Below are 25,035 nucleotides of genomic sequence, written 5' to 3'. Positions count from 1 at the left end.
GATGCAATGCTCTTATAATGTTTTCACATTATACTTCCAATTACGTTTATAATTCCACTATTAACCCATCTTTTAAACCCACCTATACCACCAAACCTGTTTCTAAACTTACCTTTATCAGTTTCAGCAGCAAATGTGTTTTGCAATCAGTACGATGTCCTTTTTTATGCAAACGCATAGTCGTTAATGTCACCTTAATAACTAATATAAAGTGGGAATGCAATAAAACAACTACCTTACACAGAAGCAGAGAAATCGCTTTTAGAGGAAATAGTTAATATTGCGTCACCGCCCTTTAATCGACGCCGTTTATCATCCGTGAGGTGGATGTAATCGCGCCGTGTGATGTGTAGGTGTGTGTGACTGTCGTTGCGGGGCTTCAGCTCCACTGACACAGCAGAAACACACACTGAAACACAGCGAGAGGAGGAGCGTGTGTGTCGTCACCTGTCGTCACTCCCCTCAGCTCCTCTCTCTCCCCTCCTCAAACACGCTCAGACCTTCCAGTCCAGCAAACCGCCTCTCTCTGTCTCTCTATCACACACACGCAGCCGCAAGCAAGCTGTAATCCATTGATCTGCTCTCCGCAGCAGCGTATGCAGAGCAGGAGCACAGACGAGCAAATCCGGACCGCTCTCATGCAGCGCTACGTACTGCCTCTCCTCCTCGTCCTCGGGGCGAGGGACGGACTCGGGACCCCTCTGACGGCCAGCCCCGGCCCTGGCGAGGCCCCCGGCGCGCCGCCGGACACCTGCGAGGGCAGACCCTGTCTGAACGGAGGCGTCTGCAGTCGGGTGGGAGAGATGGAGGAGAGTCCGAGCACACAGATGCAGACTGACTTGTGGGCTTACACCTGCATCTGCGGACAGGGCTTCGCTGGGCAGAACTGTGAGGTGAGAGCAGAGGAGTGAACGAACGCTCGGAAAGGTCTGTAGGAGCTCATGTGCTGTCGGTGAGATGTGAAGGAGAGTGCTGCGTTGCTGTGGCAACAGATAGGAGAAGAGGAGAGGCGGCTCTGAGTGCGTGTGCGTGCGTGTGTGTGAGTGTGTGTTAGAGGTAAAGATCACAGCATTAATGTTTATCTTGCATCTGTTAGATGTGTGCATCTGCGCTGTGTGCGGTGTATTGCTACACAAACACAGCAGAAATCATTCTCGGTCTGTCTCAGTCTTTTTGATTCATATTGCAAGTATGCAGCGTTGACCTCTTTGCATGCATTTTGTTTTATAACAAACCGCTATGGGATGCCGAGGCTTTCTGTGAGGGGTGATGCAAGCTTTATTTCAACCTCTAGTCAGGTGCATCGTGGTGTGATGATGGTCCAATCTGAGAAAACAGAAAAAAAAGGAAATCTTTAATCAATATATATATATATATATATATATATATATATATATATATATTTTTTTTTTTTTTTTTCTATACTTAAACAATAATAATAATAATAATAATAATAATAATAATAATAATAAACATGCTAATAAAAAGGAGTTACTTTCAAAACTTTCTGCATATGATTGTTTTTCTTCTTTTCTTTAATGCAGAAACTAGAAACTATGTATCCAAAGAGATAAAAATAATATATATATATATATATATATGGTAGTTGACGTATCAATGTGTCTTGTGATGAGACAGAAAAATGTAAAAGAAAAAATTAAATATTAAATCTAATATTAAAGATAAACCCATCGTGGTATTTGTAACTATGAATGAAAATGTGTTAATTGTATTAAGTGTTAATTTTTAATTTTGTTTTCTATATTTTTGATATGTTGCACCACAGGACACTGTCCAATTTTTATTTGTCAACTACACATATATTTAACTCAAACTATAATAATTTTAACTGCAAAAAAGTTATAGTAGTTACTTTAAATATAATAAAATATAATATATTAATATAATAAAAATGATACATTTCATTGAAATTTAATTGGAAAATGTTAAATATAAAATATAAAACATATCTATAATAAAAAAAATATATATATATTTTTTTTAAATGATGATATTCTTCTTTTTTTTCCTTTTTTGCAGCTCATGCTTGTAGATTTGCTTAAATTCCCTTAGGGAAAGGGTGAGGGTATTAGCCATAGATTTGTTGTTTATTGGCTGTAGCCACACATCGGAGTTAATACACTAATGGGAACAAAGCCTGAATGTGAGTAGCACAGCTAGACACAATTAGGGCTTCTGACCTAAATAACACCACCGCTTGGCTGGATCCAGAACAGAGATCCACAGAAGAGCTGCCTCACTGCGTGCATGTACTGTATATTCACCGGACAACAGGTGGCACTCAAGAAGTTAAGACATTGTGCGCATCTCGTTGGTGCTTGCTCTCAAGTGTGAAGAAGATGCGTCTTTCTGCACGGCACCGCTGTGTCCTGTCCTTTCCTCAACCTTAGTTAAAGCTTGCGTCTCAACCTGTGTCCTGTGACGTCATGCTGCTCATTTCCATCTCCCCCAATGCAGCCAGAAAGGATGCTGCCGCGCGATTGGTTAATGCACCGACAGGATTCACAGCGATTGGTCGACGAGGCTTGAAGTCATTGTGATGTCACCGAGTGTTCCATTTCCCCGGGCAAGGCTGGTGTTCTTCAGTCACCCTGTAATGAGACAGCCATTTTTCCGAACTTCATTAACTGCTGCTGACGTGACTGGATGTATGCGATACGGCAGAATCACATGTTTGCATGAAACTACTTTTTGTAAACACCGAGGAAGAGATGAACCGGAATGATTTGATATACGTTAGAGGCCTTTTTGCCCTTGAGGAGCTCACTTAACCTCTCAACCAGCATCTGACGCAGAGTGATTGTGCATGAGTCACCTGTCCTTTCTGAGAACTCGTGTTTAGAAGGAGAAGGACAAGGATGTATGTGTTTTTGGATGTGCACAGTCACTTTTGCTCTACAGTAGGTGGATGCATACTTAGAAACCGCAGATCTGTTTGCTGGTCATATCGCCAGGGATGCTTATTTTAAGGGTCGTCCTGTTTTTTTTCTCTCCTCTTTGGTCTTTCGTCTTTGATTCCAGCTTGTTAAGCAGCAACGGGGAATTCATTAATATTAAAGAGAGAGCTGGACTGACCATTGTTTCTACAAAGCTTTCATCTTTGAAAAATTGAAGACTCACACTAACTGTATTTAAACTTGTAAGCCTGTAAGAGTCTCATTAAAGTAGGGATTTGTGGGTAGAATAAATGAATAGAATGACAATTGAAGGCGTGAAAGAATAGGCATGTCCTGTTTTTGCTGAGTTCGATGTGTTCCTAGGTCATCGTATTTTATTGACCCTGGAACAACGATTTAATCCTAAAATGTAGTCTTGACCATATATCTACACCTAAGCTGACCTTACCCAGTAATGCCCAAAATCAGAGGAAATATATGAATGACACTGATGTATAAGCACCAAACACGGATTATAAGCCTAAACGTCACAAAAACTATAAACTAGTTCTTTTTATCTGAATGGTGATCACAAAGATGTTGATCCAAACTCAACAAAATCAGGTTAAGCGAGAGGATAGATAGATAGATAGATAGATAGATAGATAGATAGATAGATAGATAGATAGATAGATAGATAGATAGATAGATAGATAGAACAACAGTTAAAGTGATAGACAGTTGAAATGACAGAGTTCTGCATTTGTTAACACTATCGCATAGATTTAGGGTTAGATTTGGTATAGGGCATATGTCCAACACGATAGCGCTTTAACTTTTAGCAACAGTCCACAGATATTTAAATTCAATGTCGCGTCACTGTACACAGACTGAAGTAGTTTAAGTCTTACGTCAAAAAATTTGAATACGTCATAAGACCAATACAATTTTTATTTGTGAATTGTTGGCCTTCTGGACAGTATGTTTATTTAGTGTATATGTACTCAATACTTGAAAGGAGCTGGTTTTGCTTTAATTACTGCCTCTTCCTGTGACTTCAAAAAGCTGGTCAGCATAAGGAAACGTGAATGCAACCAAAATTTCAAGATAAACTTTTCACAAAACACAGTGGACCAACATCAGCAGATGACACTGCTTCTCAAATCACCACAGACTGTGGAAACTTAACACTGGACTTCAAGCAACTTGGGCTATGAGCTTCTCCACCCTTCTTCCAGACTCTAGGACCTTGGTTTCCAAATGAAATACAAAACTGGCTCTCATCTGAAAAGAGGTCTGTGGACCACTGAACAACAGTTCAGTTCTTCTTCTTCTTCTTAGCCCAGGTAAGACGCCTTTGATGTTGCCTATGGTTCAGGAGTGGCTTAACAAGAGGAATACGACAACTGTAGCCAAATTCCTTGACACGTATCTTGATGCATTGACCCCAGCCTCAAATTCTTGAATCGATTTTGCTTGATAATCCTCATAAGGCTGCGGTTCTCTCGGTTGGTTACAGCATGCTTGGATACAGCACTCTGTGAACAGCCAGCTTCTTTGGCAATGAAGGATTGTGGCTTACCCTCCTTGTGAAGGCTGTCAAAGATTGTCTTCTGGACACCTGTCAGATCAGCAGTCTTAGCCATGATTGTATAGCCTAGTGAACCAAACTGACAGACCATTTTGAAGGCTCAGGAAACCTTTGCAGGTGTTACTATTGGCATGTCACTATATTCTAATTTGTTGAGATCGTGCATTGGTGGATTTTCATTAAATGTGAGCCAAAATGGTTAAAAGAACCAAACTACTGAAACTACTTCAGTCTGTGTGCGTTGAATTTATTTAATACACCAGTTTCACAATTTGAGTTGAATTACTGAAATAAATGAACTTTTCCCCGTCATTCTAATTTATTGAGATGCACCTGTACATACCTATATTACTGAGTACTGAACCTGTGTTTTAGCGCCACTCAGTGATCTTATCGTTTGCGATATCCCATTGAAAATTCTCCTCACAATAAAAAATTTGTCTCCAAGGTAGACTTGAGGCTGAGGGAGAGCTTGAACGTTGAATCCTATTAAACAGATGGCAAGTCTAAATCAGCAGAATTTATATCCAACAAACATGCATTATGAGTTTGGTAAGACATTCTAAGAGCTTCTGGGAAAGTAGCTATTTGTTATAATGATGTTGAATGGGGAACATTGATCTCGCCTATTTAGTCTTGCCTCGTTTAGAAATCTGTAATTCAGCAGCTCTTCTGCACCGATACGGCCTCATCTGACTGGTTAATTGGTGCCGCATCTGCTCTTTATACCTGCATTTCTGAACGTGCTGCATTAATAAATGTCATTGCCAGTGATGTTTGGCTTTGAGTGCATCTACGTGTGTTGTTATGTAGCCATGACATTGAATAAAATTGTGTTCTGCATTAAAACCCCAGAGAAAGATTTTCCACTTCTGCATCAGATAGCTCTAATGAGTTGAATCTCATTTCGTTCGACCTTTAATGTAAGTAAACATGAATCCTTTGTGGCCCGTGCTGCTGTAAACAATTTTTTTTCTGATGCAACTCCAAGTATTTGTATGTCTCCGTTAACCGTGTCCTCCATCTGCAGGCTGGTTAGTATTCATTCGGGCCATCCTCTGATGTTTAGTGGCTATGAGCCAATCACGCTTTCATTTCCATTTCGTACCTAGCCTTTGATGATATTCATAAAGTATGAGTGCAAACGTTGCTTGAAAGACACTTTCATTAATGAAAACCATCCTTTTCTCAAAGACAACTGGAGAATTCATTAATTCATAATCATTATACAGTTGAATGGTGAGCGATGAGCTGTCAAACTCTCTCTCTCACACTTTCTCTATTAATAGTCAGATGGCAGTGAGTTTTCAAGCTGACTGAGTGTGTGTTAGAAACATTTTGTTCTTTCTGCGCTCTTTTCTGTGTACACAAACATAGACACACGCACACAGAAACATTGTTCTTTTTGAGTGGATTTCTGATTATCCTTTTGAGAAAGTGCCATGCTGTCCAGGTCAACGGGAATGGCACAAATACATAATTACCTGCATAGACAACAAAAGCGTCACATGGGCAAAATGTTGCAACCTCACATAACACATTTCTCTCAGAATATTGCCCCACCTCTAAATGTGTCACGCAGCTGGATCCCAGATCAGGGACCAAGCTGATTTTAAAGATATTTAATGATTACACTGCTTTGGAAACATCTCTGGCAGTAAATTGGTTTTGCACCGTTTTCATCCTAGCATGAGAAATAAAATCAAAAAATAATAATTAAAATCAAAAAAGTCAATTTGAACTCAATCATAAAACCTCACTTTTCTTTTAAATTATACTATGAATAAAGAAGACTAGCTCACCCTTTTCAAGTTTCTGACCATGAGCTGTTATTCACGTCCGAGGAGACATTTCAGCATGATTTAGTAACAGTTTGACCTTTACAAATGGGGAAGGAGAATAAGCGGAGATCTTTGCTTCAAGATGACGGGTGGCTAACCTTTTGGGGGTTTGAAAGGTTTTTGAAATACTTTCTTCAGTCGCAGTAAAAGAAAATTTAACATTCGTCTCTATAGAATAAACACCAGCTCCGGTGATGAAGGTCTTGGGTCGAAACCGGTCCCCAGCTCTTCACATTAGAGGAGGCTCTCTGTTAAAAACCAGGTTGAAGGAGCCAGAGGTCAGGGTTGTGTTGATGTTTCTGAGATCATGTTTGGTGAGATATCTTGAGTTGGGAATTGTAAGAGTTTCGATACTGTAAACACTTCATCCATTGCTTCACACTGTGAAGGTCTTTTCCTCACCAATGACCTTTTCTTCTCCCCACACTGTATCTGCTTCCTTTTTCAGCCGCCCTACCTTTTTCCTCATTATAGGCTTCCTGGTCTTTTTTATTTTCCCCAGTAGTCGACTGTGATCCTGTAAATTAGTTCTTTAGGACCCAGATTCATAATAGTACATTGGATGGCCTATAACAAGATCTGAAAAGTTAGCTTCAGGATACATAAAAAATCTCATTAAGAGTTACTTTAACCCAACCAAATTTGCTAACTAAGCAGCTGATGGTAGCCACTGACTTTTTTCCATACTATGGAAGTCAGTGGTCAACTGAAAACTCTTTAAAATCAAATGGATAGTATTTACCGTTTATTCACAAATGGTAATTCAATATTAACATTAGCAACATGAACAATCCTAACGGCGCATAATTATATGGTTATGTGTATTTAGGTTAGTTATAAGAACAGAACTGTGACCGGATTTTCATAACCCACCCATTGAGCTCAACGGGTGGGTTACTGGGTCACTGGGTCATGGGATAAAACTATAAAACCCCACTATCCATTAGTTTTTTAATTATTTTTTGCTCCAGGGTCACAAATATGTCATTTAATGTATTTTTACTGGTACTGACCATAATTGACTGTTTCATATTGATTGATGTGCATCTTAACCTGTTTATGCATATTAAAACAAATTAATGAATGAACTGTTGCAGGTGTCAAAGCTCAGGTGCGCTCGATGAACAGAGACACTGCGGGTTAATTTACAACAGCATTTAAAATCACAGTATGTCACATATTTATTTATTTATTTTTCATCTGATGTGAAAACGTAATTGTGGCTGGTGAGATCAAGGAAAGCCTCTAACACGTAGCCCTCAACATGTGCAGCGCACTTCAGATGTGCCTCTGTGATTGCCAGTAAGTTGATTAGCTTAATAATGGGGCTCAAAGGGGCACAGATGTGAAGAAGGACGTGAAATAGCATGTGTTACGCAGCCTAAAAAGGCTTAGTTGCACGTTTTTAGACCATAATTGTTTACAGTTGATGAATTTTCAACCCAGACTCACATGAAAAGACGCCTCTACCTTCTAAAATGATCACTAGTAGCAGTAAAACTATATACATTTTCATTCCTTTTCACACAAATCACGATGGCAGATTATTGATTAATAAAGACTTATTTTTGCGCACTCTCATGATTTCAAGACACTTTTACCATAGTGCAAACTAAAACATTTCATTTGCGTCACGTAACCAGCTCTGTGTAGTAAACTTGCTTGTTAGCCCACCTGGTACAGCATCAGACGTATGATACGAAGCACTAAAATTATACAATTTTCATTCCGGGGTTTACTTTTGTTAACGATATCGGTTATTGCTAATTTCGAATAACAGTTCATTTCAAAATGCGTACAACATTGTAATAAAACCTTGCCTGATTCACTTCTGTCTGTTTTAGATAAACCTGAACATGCATGTTTTTCTCATTGAACGATGGTTTTTAGACTATACAGTAATTGCTGTGTATTTGTTATTTTGGGCCTGATAATGATGATTCAAATGATTCAGTACAACAGAGAAACAAACCTCTTATATATAAGGAAGCTATTTTAGCTCACCAGCCATATGTTGTTGATTATCCCTGATATCACCTATTATCCAGGAGAAGCATTTTACGTTAGATTACTTATGTAAGGCCTGCACACACAGTATGGAGTATAAATAGCTTACAGATGAACAGATGCAAAAGTCCTACTTTTATCTCTTGGGAAGAAGGCATGTCCCTGTCAAAGGAAATAGAGCATAATTAGAGTAATTGGATCAATATCACTACATAATTGTAAGATAGAGGTATTAGCAAAATAGATTTTGATGCAGGTGTTCCTGCAGGCAGAGAGGGACGGCTCTATTGCTATTGTTCATATTTATAACATTGCTCGTCTGTGATTTCGGTATATTAATTGCTCCCAGTTCTCAATCTTCAGGCCAAGTGATTGTTTGCCTGAAATGAAAGCTGGACCGTTCGCTGTTCTGCAATTTAAAATGTTTGCAAATACGGAGCAGTTTTCATCTCTCATTTGTGTTGTTTTTATCGGGTGCAGTTTTTTGCAGATCCATGCGCCAGCAGCCCCTGTCTCCATGGCAACTGTAGCCAGGACGGCGAGGGGGATGGGTTCGCGTGCGAGTGCAGCGAGGGTTACAGCGGGGTTCGGTGTGACCTGCCTACCTTGACCTTTGACCTGTCCGAGTCCACCTGGGACCTCGCCGAGAGCCTCGTCCCGGAGCATGCCACGCCCGCCACGCCCGCCACGCCCGCTACCACCACTCAAGTGTTCCAGCCAACCACGGTCCCCACCACTACTCAAGCCCCGCCCACTCTGGAGCCGTGGCGACCCAGGCCGGGTCAGAAAGCGGTGGAGATACTGTGGGAGGATCAGCAGGTGAGTAGGTGATGTGTCGTGGCGGCTGGGTCCGGTTTGGAAGGCAGGATCGGTCCTGTAAGTCGTTTATTTTGTGCGGGTGTGTGTTGTAGATTACTGATGAAGCCGAATGCGTGAGTACCGCCGGAGGTGAGTCTGCCGGAATGATGACCGTTTCCATGGAGGTCGCAGAGGAAACAGCAGTGAAGTAAGAAACTTTCTTGTATGCTATTTTTCTTGGAAATATATTTTAGAAAAAGAGAGTTGTGGACTTCCAGTGTTTTTAGTTACCTTTCTGTAGCATATGTAACCCTAGACCACAGTCATAAAGGACATAATTGTTTTCAATTAACAGACCTCATCCTGAAAGCTAAATAAATAACCTTTAAATGATTAATAAGGTTTTTTTATTGATTATGGATTGTTAGAAAAGATCAATATTTGGCTGAGATAAAAACTATTTGAATATTTGGAATCAAAAAATCTAAATATTAAGAAAATCATCGTTAAAGTTGTCCAAATTAAGTTCTTAGCAATGCATCTTAATAATAAAATATTAGGTTTTGATATATTTACAGTAGGGAATTTAAAAAATATCTGAACATGATCATGAGATTGTATGTTTAAAAGAAATCTTGATCATTTTGACCCGTACTATGTATTTGTGGCGATTGCTACAAATATACCTGTGCTACTTATGACTAATTTTGTGATCCTTGGTGACATATATAATTATTTCTACTGAGCTACTGCCAAATAAAATACAATAGAATAACAATCTTTAATATAGTAATTTTTTTTTAAATTATACATTGACATGATTTCTACATTATAATAAATATTAAATGTATTGATGCAATTTCATAATAAAATAGTAATATATTAAAACAACAATTAATATATAAAATAAAATGTGTTAGACTCTCACATTAGACTCTCATTTCTTTACACAAGAATAAAAGCAAAAAAGAATCATGTTCTTAATGTTGTTATCATTGTACAGTTAGCTACATAAGTTTTCTGTCTTTAGTTCAATGACATACTGACATGTGACTGATTTTGATAAGATGTGTGTGTGTGTGTGTGTGTGTGTGTGTAGGTTGGTGGGTAACGTGAGTGGCTCTGCTGTGCTGTGGCGTGTAGGTGAGGCTGGTTATGAGCAGTGCTCTGTTGCAGACGGTACAATCATGTGGTTTCAGCAGAGCTCAGATGGCCTGGTGCTCCCTGACCAGTCCTTGCCATTCGGACACAACTACTTCATCAGTAAGTGTGGGATTTCAAACCTGTAGATATGTGCCTGCAACGTGGAGAAATATATAATCTGTCTATCTATCTATCTATCTATCTATCTATCTATCTATCTATCTGTCTGTCTGTCTGTCTGTTTGTCCGTCTGTCTGGCTACACACACACACACACACACACACACAGACACACACACAGTAAGAGAAACTATGTGCTTCAGACTGAGACTTTGCCTTTGAAACATCCTTGTGCATAATGTCTGTTTCCAACTTGTTTGCAATTCAGACTTTTTCCAGACGCATTGATGAGTGTTGTGAGTCTTTTATTTGACCCTGTCTGGTTCTGTGAGCCAAACAATGTCTGTCCTTGAGGCATTACTGTGTGTGTGTGTGTGTGTGTGTGTGTGTGTGTGTGTGTGTGTGCTCATGTGTGTGTGCACATGTCTGTTTATGTCTGAGAGGAAGAGAGAAGATGCTTGTTGTCGTAGCAGATGTTATAAAATAGCAGGACCTAAGCCTAAAAGGAAATCGTGTTTTGCAGGTTTACAGTTGTGTAAAAAATGTTCCACAATATTATTAAAATTGAACGACATTTATTTGCTCTGTATAATAAATATGAATGTAGATTTGTTTACGTGTGTGTGTGTGTGTGTGTGTGTGTCTCACATATATTTATAAACCAATGGTAAATTAATTACACTCTTAAATTATCAAATAAAAAAAAATATTTATCTTTTTAAGATTTTTACACAAACTCCTAATTGTGCACTCGCCATTTTTGAGTACATATGTAACCAAATAAAACAAGCAAAACCCATCATAACACATTAGCACCTGACAAGCTCTCGATGTCTAAAAAACAGTAAAAAGGTCGCTCTCGATTACGTTCTTCCTCTCTCTCTATGTAGGTGTTCTTCACGTTGGAGCACCTTCTGGTCCGGAGGTCACTTTAAGGCTGCATCTCAATGTAAAAACCAATAACTGTATGGAGCCCGGCAGTGGATTCGGCGACCCACGATGCTCTGGGAAAGGAAAATGCATCACCCAGTCCTCTGTGGTAACGACCTCCGATCATAATAAGCTCTCTATTTTGCCTTTTTGAAGAACTGAAAGGCCAGTATTACAACCCTGGATCTGCTCTGCTGTTTTTCTTTCCAAAGCGTCGATATGATAGTTACTGTGAACATTTGATGATGTGTGTTTAAATGTGAAACCCAGGACACATTTTACTGCCAGTGTGATGATGGGTACTCTGGGATCTTCTGTGAGGAGTTTGACGCTTGTCATCTGAAGCCCTGCGAGAACAACGGCTCCTGCACCGACCTCAGACAGAGAGATGAAGGACAAAACTACAGCTGTACCTGCCAGCCAGGTGTGTGTTTCAGTCATACTCATAAAACTGTGTCAGGACGTGTGCTGGATTACTATCATATTATTAACAGGGTTTTGATATTAGTTGGGTTATTTGTGTGCTGCTACTCATCGGCGAGTTAAATAGGAAAAATAAACATTTTTTACCTAAAACAGCAAGCTTTCACTGCCTGAACATTTATTTTATTTAATTAAATTTTTTTTATAGTTTACTGTGGTGGCTAAGTCATTTTAAATTATAACATATACGAAAAGGTAGGTAATAATAATGTTATATAAATATATTTTATATATTAATTATAAAAATACAATAAAAACGGTACTATTGTGAAATATTATTGCCGGTTAGAATTGTTTTCTATTAGAATATATATATAATGTGAGATACATTTTCAGCATGATCCTTCAGAAACATTTATTATTATATTAATTATGAAAACAATTGTGATTTTTTTTTTTCAGAATTTGTTCTAACCAATATAGTTTTAAGTTACAATAACCGATGTTCAGAACTGATGTTTAATGTTTTACTTCAGTTTTTAATTAATTTAATCTTCACATCACAACAGTAAAAACACAGCTGCAACAAAAATACTAACAACAGACATTTTTTTTTAAGTTTAATTTGTTCAGATGGAGAACATAAACATAAATAAATGACAAAGGAGTCTATCAGCTTTGCACATATGTAATTTCTCATTTTTGATGAATAGAAGAAGAGCGTGCAGTATTAGTTTTGCTGTGAAATTATTAACATATTAATTAAAATATTAACATGAAATATTTTTTTGTATTTGCACAATAGGCATATAGTCCTTATGAGTTGTGTATGTATGTATATGCTGTCTTGTGTCTGTTTTTGTGAAAAATGGTGGTTAACCTTGGGCAGAGCACGGAGCTTTAATGCTCTAATGATGCTTTAAATGGAAAGATAGGGCAGGGAAGAAAATGGAAGAGGAAGAACAAAATAAAGGTTGAGCAAGTGGCATTGAAGGTCAGGGATTTGTGCCTTTGATCATGTAAATGAAGATTATTTTGAGGCTGTTATTTAAAGCCTTCCAAACGAAACAACTGTGCTTTTTAAGAAATGCCGTCATGCTGATTGCAAGGCATATCTGTTAATGTCTAGTGGAAGTCACGCAAACAAACGCTGTTTACTGTTCCGTCCATTTTTGTAAGAGGATTATGGAGAACACAGGAGGGCATAAATGATGCTAATTAGTGGTGTTGTAAGAAAAGCAGCCAGCCAACTGATTCTTTTATAACTTCAGGTTTATAACTGAAGGCTTTGTTCGTTTTTTTTCACTGTTTTTATCTGCAGGAAAATAACAGATTGTGTTTACTGCAGCCATTTGTGTGCGTGAGTCAGGTTTTATCGACATTACAAGGACTAAATGTTCTCACAAGGATAGAAAACCTGAAATCACTGATATCCCCAGGAGGAAAGTGGCAGCGTGTCGTAATGAAAAAGTAAAAAATGCAAGAAGGATTTTGTGAGGGTTTTTAGTTCATATAAAAACAGTAGAAGGAGAGTTCCAAAAAAAAAAAAGGTTTGCTTGTGTATTAGAAATTGACCGATATAGATTTTATAATAACCGATAACAGTGCTGAATGTTTGTATATGTCTAAAAACTGATATGCAAAATGTATATTTATTGCATGTTTCACTGTAAAAAATTATTCTCTAGTTCTCTATTGTTATGTATAATTATACATTGTTGGTGGATCACATATTACAAAACTGATATTGGATTAAGGAAAACTGATTCTCTCTTTGTTTAATTTTTTTTTTTTTTATTCAGATGTGTCATATGGCAAACTGAGATAATACAATCCGTCTGTGCCTTTTGAAGATCTTTTTAAACCTACATATATACTGTATATATAAAATGTATTACTTTAATAGTTCCCTGGAATAATTGTCAGAAGTTACAAAAAAAACAGTAAATATCTTTCGAATTGCATGTTATGAGAATTATTAACATTTTGGGCGGTCTACAGTTGGAATACCTGCTGACAGTACAATTTTTGTCTTTTTCATGCATCACATCAAACATGTCAAATATGTTAATTCTTAATATCGGTGTCTGTTATTACAAAACTGATATACAGCGTGTTTATCGGTCACCAAAACAGATTATTGGTCAAATTCTACGTGTGACGCAATTTTTATTTCGGATGTGTTTTCAGATAAAAATAGATTCTGCGTGTGTGTTTTAGGTTTTGAGGGAGACCGATGTCAGTCATTGGTGGATCACTGTGTTTCTGGACCCTGCAGGAACGGAGCCACTTGCTCCAGCAGCCTAGAAGGACATCACTGCTATTGTGCCGAAGGTACTTATTAATAACTCTTCTCATGAAATCATGTCTGACACGATCGGATCTGTTGTGTGCTTGTCTCTGTGTGTATGATTGCAAGTGTAAGTGTGTGCGTTAAGTTTGAATCGTCCTGATTCGAGCTCTATTTCTGTTCCTTCTCCTCTTGCTCTCTCTAAGTGTGTCAGAGAGTTGCTTATTTTAAACTCTCTTCCTTTCTTCCAATTAATCGTGAAACACAGCCCAGCGCCGCCCTCCGTCTCAGGAGGACCGTACCTTCAGCGCTGGCTCTCTCTCTAACCAGGGCACGCTCTCAGTCAGCAGATAGAACAGGGACACAACCGCTTCTGCTTCCTGAAGAAGCACTGCAAAGACAATTTGACAGCAGTCCCTTGAACTTTGGTGGCAGAAATGCACTCGTAGGCTGAAATATTAATCTTGCGTTGCGAATGGGCAACGTAAGTCATAGTCTGAAACACAAGGAACGCTGAAACAATAAGGAAAGTGGCACTAATAGCACATTTCTAATTAGAGTGGCACAGCTCAGGGTACGGGCTTTAAATATTTCAACAACTACATGAGGCAGTTAATAGCTATTTCGGCATCTCAGGGCTAAACCATCCATTCATTAATAGAAATGGCCGCAAACAGCAATGAAACGCATTCATTTGGAATCTAATCTTCGGTACCATTAGAAACAGGGAAGACACGGTTCACTCAAGACTGAAAATTCTTTCATTGTTCTACATTTTTTTACTTCACTTTCCAGATCCGTCAACCTTTCTTCTCTATTCAGTTAAAATGAGTGTTCAGCCTTCACCCAAACTGCTGAAACCATCAATTTCAAAAAGTTTTCTGCTTTCAGGAAGCAACTGAAGACAAACTTTTTTCCACCGGCATAAACCACTCCATGTAAAATTGGTTATTCTCCTCTATTGTAAGTCGTTTTTGCATAACAATGTCTGCTAAAAGTATAACTGTAAATGTACACTTTGAGTGGAACACAATAGTATGATTTTTTTTTGTAATGTTAGTAATTGCCACAAATGCACCATAAAAGTAGTTCAAACTACTCATGCACTTTGTGCCAAGTCTCCATACAATGTGTTTGTGTAAGAGACACAATCAATGAAGCACTCGCACTAGTGTGATGTTTGATGCCATTGAGGTTTGGTCAACACAAGGTACAAAAGCTGTCACTGGGGCAGTACTGGGGCGTTTCCAAAAGGTACACTTTTGTTAGGGTTATATATGTACACTTTAAGTACTAATATGTGCCTTTTAAGGTACCAAAATGGACCCTTTAGGTACAGACATGTACCTATTGAAAAGATACCGCCCCAGTGACAGCTTTTGTACCTTTATTTCTGAGAGCGAAGAGACACATTACGACGATGATGTTTTTTTGATGAAATTGATATCCAAATTGACATTGATTTGAGCTTGCATGTACGTTTGCCTTTCAGAAAAATGAAATAGCACACAATTTAAACGGGCGATTGTCAAGGTGCTTTTTTTTGCTGGAGATTCACTTTGTGATCGCTATGATCTGTCCTAGTTTCACCTTTTGTGTTCCACAAAAAAAAAAAAAAACTGTGAATGAAAGCATACAGGTTTGGAACGACGTGGAATTGCATGAGGATAAATAAATAATGCACTTTCAATTTTGGGTGAACTATTCTTCTGATAGCGGCAGTGAAGCACATTCATGTTGGCTCTGTCAGGCTGTGAGAGTTTCATTAAGATAATGCATGAAAGCGCTTCCGTAAGGGAAACTGTGGGTGGATCAGCGCACTGAGCTGTATTTCTCTGTGTGTGATTGACATTTATTGGGGGGATCATAGCCACCAAGCTTGTAATCTGCTGGTGCGTGCATGTTACTAAAAGGAGACTACAAGTGCACAATAACAAACATACACTGTACACACTTATATACACAAGTCTGGTTTTTGATTACTTTTTTTAGCAAAAGAATCCAAACCAGTCAAAACACATTTCGATTTTGGGTGTACTCCGTCATCATCATTAAAATGACAAATAAGGGAATACAGTGGTGCATCATTCATTCAATAGAGTTTCCAGAGATTCACAGAAGTTGCACTGAAGCTGCTCTGATTTTAGTGGTTGCTCAACATTACTAAGACACTTCATACAGGTTTTTCCATTTCCTATTTTGTCACTCAACTGTGCATAAAACCAAGTGTTGTGCACCGTGACCAAAATCTTTTACTATTTATAGATTTACACAACCCTACAAGTCCCACACCCACATCTCAACATCCAATCAACAACCATAGAGCCATATAAAAAGTTAAAGTTTTAAAAACGTTTCTATTTTTCTTGTGAAGTCATTTTGGCTTAGTATATGATATGATGGTAGTTTTTCTCAAATTAGACTGTAAAATGCTAATGAAGCAGTTTCAGAGATTATGTTTGTGTGTTCATATATCCTGAGGTGGCAGAGGCTGAAAACACTTTTTATGGCTATATTCCATAATTCTGTTGGTTGAAGGCTACATGATTTAGATGATTACAACTGATTTCTCCATGCAATACTGCACAACTTAGTCTTTTCCCCGTTCTCTCTGTTATCAGGGTATCAGGGTGCCATGTGCGAGCAGAAGATTGATCCCTGTGCTTCTGGGCCCTGCCACAATAACGCCAGCTGCTCCCCACAGGGTGTCGGTTTGGGCTTCAGCTGCACCTGTCCAGCAGGTTTCACCGGACCCACCTGCGCCCAGCTAGTGGACTTCTGCGCCCTCAACCCATGCGCTCACGGCATTTGCCGCAGCATCGGCACTAGTTATAGGTGTCTGTGTGTACCAGGTGAGGATCTCGTTGGCCTCCGCTCATAGCTCTCTCTCTCTCTCTTACATTCCCTCCAACTAAGTCTGGTTGCCATGGCAACTGCCTCCTGTGCAACTGCCTCCTGTGTATTGCGTGCTCAGACATCATTGTCTGTGAAGTGTGACTGCACCAGCTGTGCAGCCGGATCAGTCTATCCACTGATATCACCCCGCTCTGATAAGAGGTGTCCGATGGGACCTAAACATGCTCCGGTGGGACTTCAAGTAATGCTCAGCGGGACGGTGCTATGAAGACGACACTTCTGATAACAAATGCCCGTTCTGGTGGGATTGCTGAGATTTGCACACTCAGTAAACACAAAATGATCCTTAACGAAACAAATGATCAAATGATTTAATGGCAGCATTCCAGGCCTGGGACACTAATTAGTGAAATTTGCAAAGTAGCAAGTAAAACGTTTACAGCGTTTTTTACACGTACACTATAGCGTCAACTTGTTTAGACTGTAAAATCTGGTAAAAATCATGTAGTGTTTTAATCATGTAGGCTTAAAGGAACACTCCACTTTTTTCTAAATAGGCTCATTCTCTAACAAAAAGTTGAGTTTTACCGTTTTTGAATCCATTCAGCTGATCTCCAGGTCTGACGATAGCACCTTTAGCATAGCTTAGCATAGATCATTCTATCCAAAAAAAGGAAGTTTGCTGGCGTACCATTGCCACAGCAGACATAATGATTTCATGCAGAGCCTGTGGAAAATAGTCCCCAGCTTGCAAGCAAGAAGGTCTGGGTGTTTTCAGGCACTGCGTGATATCACTACGCCTGCTGCACTCTTGGAATGGCAGCAAACTTCCTTACTTATTACGCCGTAATGAGAGTATAGTTCCTAGTCATATCAGTCTAGAAAATCACAACTTTTAATTTTCTGCCGATCTTACTATACAGTATGACTAAAGAAGAGTCGAGTTTTAAATAGGAAAAATATTGAAACTCTTTGGTCATTTTTTAACGTGATGCTACTGGTCTAATTGGATTCAATGAACTATGCTAAGCTATGCTAAACGTGCTATCGCCAGACCAGGAGATCGGCTGATTTAATTCAAAAATGGTAAAACTCAATTTATTATCTCTGGGGGAGTTGGTGGATTAGGCTATTTGCAAAAAAAGTTGCCCTGCTGCTTTTCTAAAATAGTGAGAATTGCCATTTTCACATGCTAAAGCAATCTCTTAATTTTACATTTAACTGGTCGCTGGGTTCTTTTTTGTTAAAATAGCAGTCATCTAGAACCACTCTTAACACCCTAGCAACTGCATAGCCAGTAACTGCATAGCCAGTGCAAACACAGTAATATGTAAAATAATGTAGTGTGTATTTTTATTTCAGCGCTTAATGTTTAAATTTTGCACCTTGACGTTGCAGTGCTGTTATATCACACTCAAATATGTTCATGCATTTCACAAATAGTATGTACAAGATGATATCTATGGATCTACAGATATATGCACCGTACAGAAAACACAATGTTTTCTCAGTCATCTGTGTCGTCGGTTGCTCCTGCTGACCTCATACTGTAAGCCACAACTAAACGCTGCTCTCTAGTGGCTCTCTAGGAAACTTCAAGGTGAAATGCATCTTAAGCTCTGCTGACCACATCTATGGCGTGCTGTTGAGTGCTACAGACAATAATTTTGTGTTTTTATTTCAATTCTCCTAGGTTATCATGGTCTGTACTGTGAGGAGGAGTATAACGAATGCTTATCTGCTCCCTGTCAGAATTACGCCACATGCAGAGACCTGATCAATGCTTACGAGTGCATCTGCGCCCCACAGTTCACAGGTGCGTTTCATGCACTTGCAGTTAAAAATGTCAGTAAAAATGACACGTAATTAATGCGTTGTGGGTTATTTCAGGAAAGCACTGTGAGATATATAAAGACCCCTGTCTGAAGCTCAGGTGCCAGAATGGAGGGCGCTGTGAGAGTGGAGGGAGAAACGCGTCCTGTGTGTGTCCACCAGGATATATGGGTGAATATTAGTGATTGCTCATTTTATTCTATTTTATTTGTATTATATAGTTGTGTATTTTCAATAACATATTACCATATTATTACTTTTAAATTTTCATCTAGGCAAAAAAGGCAATATTTTCATGCATTAAGTCCCACTTGTACTATGTTGAATATTTAGTTTGTAATAATTTTCAAAATGTTTAGCAATGTAAATAGTGTTAAGATTAATTTTTACCTGGGTTAGGGTTGGGGTTGGGTTAGATGTACGGTTTAATAAATAATTTACATTATCTTTTTATTTTTGTATTTGTATTTTTGATTGTTATCAACTTTTTGTCGTAGTTTTTTTTTAATTTTTGCCTATACTGTTATATGACTGTTTGTTAGTTTATTTACATTTGTATTAATTTTAATAAAAAATAATCATTTTTCATTTTGTTTAATTTGAAATTTTTTCATTTATTTATTTATTTTCCCCTTTTTTTTCTGAAACCTTTTCACTGATCCCCTATATTTGCATACGTAAATGTGCACTTCACGATACACTGTATCCCACAATGCACTGCGTTCAACTTGACTACCAGTTTCTCTTTTTTTTCACTATTGGATCAAATAGCCATTAAGGTTTTTTTCACAAATAAAATTAAACATGCAAAATATCTAAACATTTATACAAAATAAAACTTGCTCTTGCATTGATTCACATGCGTACCGCACAGCGTGCGTTATCTAGCAGACTAGTATGCATTCCGAACGTAGCCATCGTTTATCGTTAGGGGAACGCTGATAAGACGTTTGTATTCTGTCTCGACCGCTTTATTGTCTCTTTGTAGGTGAGAACTGTGAGGTTGACATCAACGAGTGCGAAAGCAACCCGTGTCACCACGGCGGTACCTGCATCGACCAATCAAACGGCTACACCTGCCACTGCCCTCCCGGATGGGTCGGCGGAAGCTGCGAGATCCGTGAGTTTACACCAACAGTTAGTGAAAGGAAATGCATGGGAAACGCCTTATTTAGAATAATGTTATTATTATCACGTATTATATCATACTGTCCTTTGGGCAGTGACTTGAAGGGACATGGTGTTCTTGCTCCGCTAGTGCCATTCCTTTTTCCGTGACGACTCAGGCCTCAAGGACAGCGTTATGTATGCACAGGGGTAGAGAACGCATCCTCTGAGGAGTGACGTGCTCCTGCCTTTTATGGCAGCTGTGACTCGGCACCATTAGCTTCCTGTGAACCTCCTCACGCTCCGCCGCCTCTCATCATTTAGGCAACGGGACGACTGTGACGTGTGAGGAGGCGGAGCCGTGTGACTCTCTGAGATAGCTGGCCATTCAGAGATTCTCAGGAATATCCCACTGTGTTTATGGGTGTGTGACCTTGCTAGATGACGCTTGGTCTGTGGCTTATTAAAGCATTTCATCAGCCGTTGCGAATGTAAGAAACTGCACCCAGAACCCCCTAGCACTGCCCCATCCAGTACACCCTAGCAACTTTATAACACAAGTCCATAGCAACCACATGGCATAGCGCAGGAAGATGTCACTCACAATTTGTTTTCTGTCTTCACTTTGTCTCAGACCTGCAGTGGAAGATGGCTCAGCCGGTCGACTCGCTGACCAACATGCCGCGCCACTCTCTGTACATTATCATCGGCGCTCTGTGCGTGGCTTTCGTCTTGATGCTCATCATCCTCATCGTTGGCATCTGTCGCATCAGCCGTATCGAGTACCAGGGCTCCTCCCGTCATGCCTATCAGGAGTTTTACAACTGCCGCAGTATTGACAGCGATTTCAGCAACGCCATCGCCTCTATTCGCCACGCAAGGTGGATGCATGCTTTTTTATATGCAACTCTAAAACACAAAGGAAGTTTACAAGCATACAACTTAAAGGGACAGTTGACCCCAAAATTAATATTAACCTGTAAGGCCTTTGTTTATCTTTGAAATCTAAAAGCTTTCTGACCCTACAAAGCTACCAAGGACGTGCATCAAAGACTGACAGGCAAGAGAAGAAACTGAATAAAGTTGTTACTTTTGTTTTCTTCACACATAGCCTCACATAAGCTTGAAGCACATGGACTTTTTTTTGGATGTCCCCTACGCTTGTATGCCTAGAACGTGCTGTCTATGCAGGGTGAGAAAGCCCTTGGATTTCATCAAAAATTTGTGTTCCAAAGATGAACGAAGGCCTTACGAGTTATGAACGACATAAGGGGGGAGTAATTAATGACAGAATGTTTGCAGAATGCAGTTCATTTAAATATTGAGTTATACACACGCTATACATTCATATACATATAGAAATGCTTCATAGGAGAAAATAAAAGTTGTAACTCTAACTGAAAGGGCTGTTTGCTTTAAAACAGTCTATTGCCTAAAGTGTTATAGAAATATATAAACTTATCCACATCACGGATGATTCGTAACAGCTGTTTTCTCACCGCTTTTATTTTTGTTGTGCGTTCATTTCATTACTGAGAGGAAACTGTGCAACACATATTTGCATATCTATACGCTCTGGGATGTTTTCTAACAGTAAAGCACTACTTGTTTGTATCTAAGACTTAGCGTCATGAAACATTCCTACTGGTTTGCACTTCGTTTGCACTTCTCTTAAGCGTGTCTTCCTCTATTGAATTGCAGAGCTGAATTAAAGCATTGCACTACAGCGCACACACCGGTCAAACTGTGCCATTGCAGGCTATTAGGCCTATGAGATCAATCAACCATTTAACAACAAAAATGTCTCGTTCCTTTGCGTGTGTTACAGGTTTGGGAAGAAATCCAGACCGGCAATGTATGATGCGACTCCCATCAGTTATGAAGATTACAGCCCCGACGACAAGCCATTAGTCGCACTCATTAAAACTAAAGATTTGTGAGGCAATACATGCACACACACACACACACACACACGCACGCACCGCATACACACAGCCACTGTTCCAGCCTTTGAAATGAGCCAATCCATGCAGTATTTATTTCCAGAGAATAGATTTTAAAAAAATGAGTCGAAAACTTTTGAAACTGATATATTTTATCATTGTAAAACCATGAAGCTTTTAATTCATATCAGGCGCTAGGAGTGCTGCACAGAATTAGTTAATGGAATAGTCCCAAACAAATGTGCTTTGTTTGCAGACGCAAATGTTTCGTGGAATGTAAGTAGACGAATAACAAGCTACATCGCAAAACGCGGCGTGTGAGAGGGGGTGTTTAACCGAACCCTTCCACCCTCTAGACTCTGATTACAAATACGATAGCAGCAATCCACGCAAAAGCTGTAGAATTAGGAGTAATAGAGCTCATAGTCCAGTTAAACTGTAACTTTATACTGAAGAATTAAAAGATAAGACAATGTAGGTTGCCTTACTGGTGCATGGATAGGATCAGTGGTTCGGTTACTCTGTAACCTTATGTACATTGTTGTTTGCTGTTTCTTTCTTCTTGTTTATTGTGGTCTCTTTTGTGTCCCGAACTTGGTGTTAGCAAAGTCTTAAGATACCACCGTCCATGTGAAGGCAGCACGGCAAAGTGCTTTTAAAAGTAATATTTTGTGGTGTCGTATCACTGAGTAATAAACTAGGCCTCCTGATCTATATTTCATAGCGTTTTATGGAAGACCTCTCCGTTCCAGACACCTGCAAAGCTCCTTAAGCTGTGGTCACATTTACCGCTGAAATTTTCGCAGGCAAAATCTGGTGATTTCAAGGAGGGTTTCGCTTGTGTTCGAGGTTGATCATGCACATTCACAGCCTTTGAAGGTGACTTCTATGCGAGTGGTGTATCATACATCCCTCAGCGGTTGAAAATGGTAAATAACATTTTTTGCCTGCATAATTTTGCAAACGTGGCTGCAAATGATCAGGGAGTTGAAAAACCATCAGTGAGTCAGTTTAGACGTGCTGTAAAATGGCATTAACTATCAAGAATTTGCTCATAAACAATCTGACAATACAAGAAAACCAAGTTTACATATTCGGTTCCAACATGAAAATGTAAACGGACGTGTGCAAAGTTTAATAAACCGTCAGTTTATTGGCAAAGTGAAAGGGAAACTTCAAAGTGCGTCGTATGGGTTTTGACGTTTACTCGATAAAAGAAATGTTCATGGCTTTTACACGGCCTTACGTGTTTTAACATAATCGTATGATTGTGAATGTAAACACATGAATGCGTGAGAGCCGTGGAAAATTCAAGAAGTCAAAATGCCGCGTGTGTAATGGAAGTTGTAGGGAAAATAATGTGGACAAGCAACAAGGAAAATTTGAGACTTTTAATCTGCACAGAATGCTTATTGGCCCCGAAATGGACTTAAAAATAGCCTCCAAGAATAAGATTACCTTCACCATTAGTATCTACTGAGACATTAGTGAGTCAGAGCATTGGAACAAGTGAAGTGTCTCTGACAGGTCCTCGAGTCTGGTTAAGACCGGTGTATTTCTGCCATGCGCTTCTGGTGTTCCTGCAACGGGTTCCAGCTGTCTTTCTCTTCATTTGCATCTGGCTGGAGTGGTACTCATGGAATGTTTTCATTCTTTCCATTACCCGTCTCCCTTTCTCACTTATCTTCCATATCTGCTCCTACTTATACTCATTGTACTCCTATGGTTATCCTTTTGCTTAGTATAGAAAGGTGGAGGTTGCCCTCGGTAGCTGATCTGAGACCGCTTTTGATGCTTTATAATGCCTGGATTAAAGGAAACGCTTTGGCTAAAAATCAATTCGCCTCATGCTGCGTTTCGTTAAACACCGAAGGAGTTATTTTGCAGAATGCCCAAGCTGCTCTTTTCCGTGCAACGATTGTACTGGAAAAAGCACCGAAACCGTTTATCGCATTCAAGCTGTATGTAAAAACTGGCCAAAAAATCGGTCACAGATTTAAAATCCGTAGGTATTAAAACATTCTGCCTTAAGAAGCACTGTGCCATGTTTTGTCTGAGTGATATCAAATAAAACTGGTTCAGGTTTCTTGCTGCTGATCTCGCTATTTAAATATTTTCAACTGAACAAAAGGATCTGGAAAGTATTTGGGAGACTTTTTGGCAGTTTTACTGTGTTTTGTCCATCTTGGAGCTCGACCAAGGTGTATCGCCGCTTGGACATTCTCCAAATATCCTGTTTTAGTCTTCTACGGAAGATCGGAAATGAACAGCATGAGGGCGAGTTTTAAGATTTAATCTTCATCTTCAGGTGAATGAACAGGTTGTGTCTAGGATCAGTACTAAAGGGAAGCTTCTGACCCGAGCACTGTTTTTGTTAGATAAAGATAACACCCATTTGGTTATATCTGTGGAATGATGTATTAATAAAAGTTAAAGTGAAAGCCTCAAGCCTGTTTTAATGCTTGGATGTTTAACATGTGATAAACGAGACGAGATACAATGAACCTTGAAAATACAAATCCTATTGGATGTTTATAGTAATGAAAGCGATTAGTAGGTATTTAATTGTAGATAAGGAAGCACTACATGTAACTTCATATCACAGGGAACAGGACGTTTTGGAAGATGCCGCTCGCATCAGACGCGTTTTCTTTATCCCAAAGAACAGATGGTAAGTCTCGTACGCACACAAACACGCTTTATCTCTCCAAACGGTCCAAGCTCATATCCACTTTCCCTGCAGTGCGCGAAGCGAACTTGACATTTGTAAAAGCATTCAAGTGTTGCAATCGTGTCTCACGTCTCGAGATGAGAAACGCACGCTCAGATGCAGACGGTGAGAGAGAGAGGATGTGTTTTCCACCGACGGAATGCCTTTGACCGTCTGAACACTGGAATGTCCCCCAGCTGGCCGTGCCCTTATATGGAGTTCAAACGATGTCCTAGACCCTTCCGTGACCTTGTGTGGGCTCCAGATGTTCTGAAAGTAAACATCTGCAAGAATGGCGTACTGTGATGATGCCCTGGACACTCAGAAGTCCTCCCACCGCGGGGAGGAAAGGACACGGTTTTGATAGCTTTGACCTCGGAGACAGACCAAGGTCTCTTTTGACCCTTTTAAGTGTTTATTTCACCTCTCATTCGGCTATAGGCGGTTTCTGGACAAAGATGACTCTGGAATAATTGAATAATAGGTAAAAGTGTGTGAGTAAGTGGCAAGCTGCTGCATCCTTAGCCACTGTATAAACTGGAAGACC

General features: G+C 39.4%; 1 protein-coding gene across 1 annotated transcript; it reads left to right on the top strand.

Annotated features, from left to right (window-relative positions):
- Positions 1–481: 481 nt before the first annotated feature.
- Positions 482–24,226, top strand: dner (delta/notch-like EGF repeat containing). Its single transcript, XM_043216653.1, has 13 exons — positions 482–893; positions 8,817–9,155; positions 9,248–9,342; positions 10,234–10,397; positions 11,287–11,435; positions 11,597–11,750; positions 13,970–14,083; positions 16,661–16,891; positions 18,589–18,711; positions 18,786–18,899; positions 19,717–19,848; positions 20,470–20,716; positions 21,664–24,226. Exons 1-13 carry the CDS (start codon positions 597–599, stop codon positions 21,773–21,775), a joined length of 2,271 nt encoding a protein of 756 aa, XP_043072588.1. The 5' UTR covers positions 482–596; the 3' UTR covers positions 21,776–24,226.
- The last annotated feature ends 809 nt before the right edge of the window (positions 24,227–25,035 follow it).

The sequence above is a fragment of the Puntigrus tetrazona genome, chromosome 18, assembly GCF_018831695.1.
Source record: "Puntigrus tetrazona isolate hp1 chromosome 18, ASM1883169v1, whole genome shotgun sequence".
Classification (NCBI taxonomy): Eukaryota; Metazoa; Chordata; class Actinopteri; order Cypriniformes; family Cyprinidae; genus Puntigrus; species Puntigrus tetrazona.
Note: the sequence above shows the minus strand (reverse complement) of the source record. Positions and strands in the feature narration are given on the sequence as shown.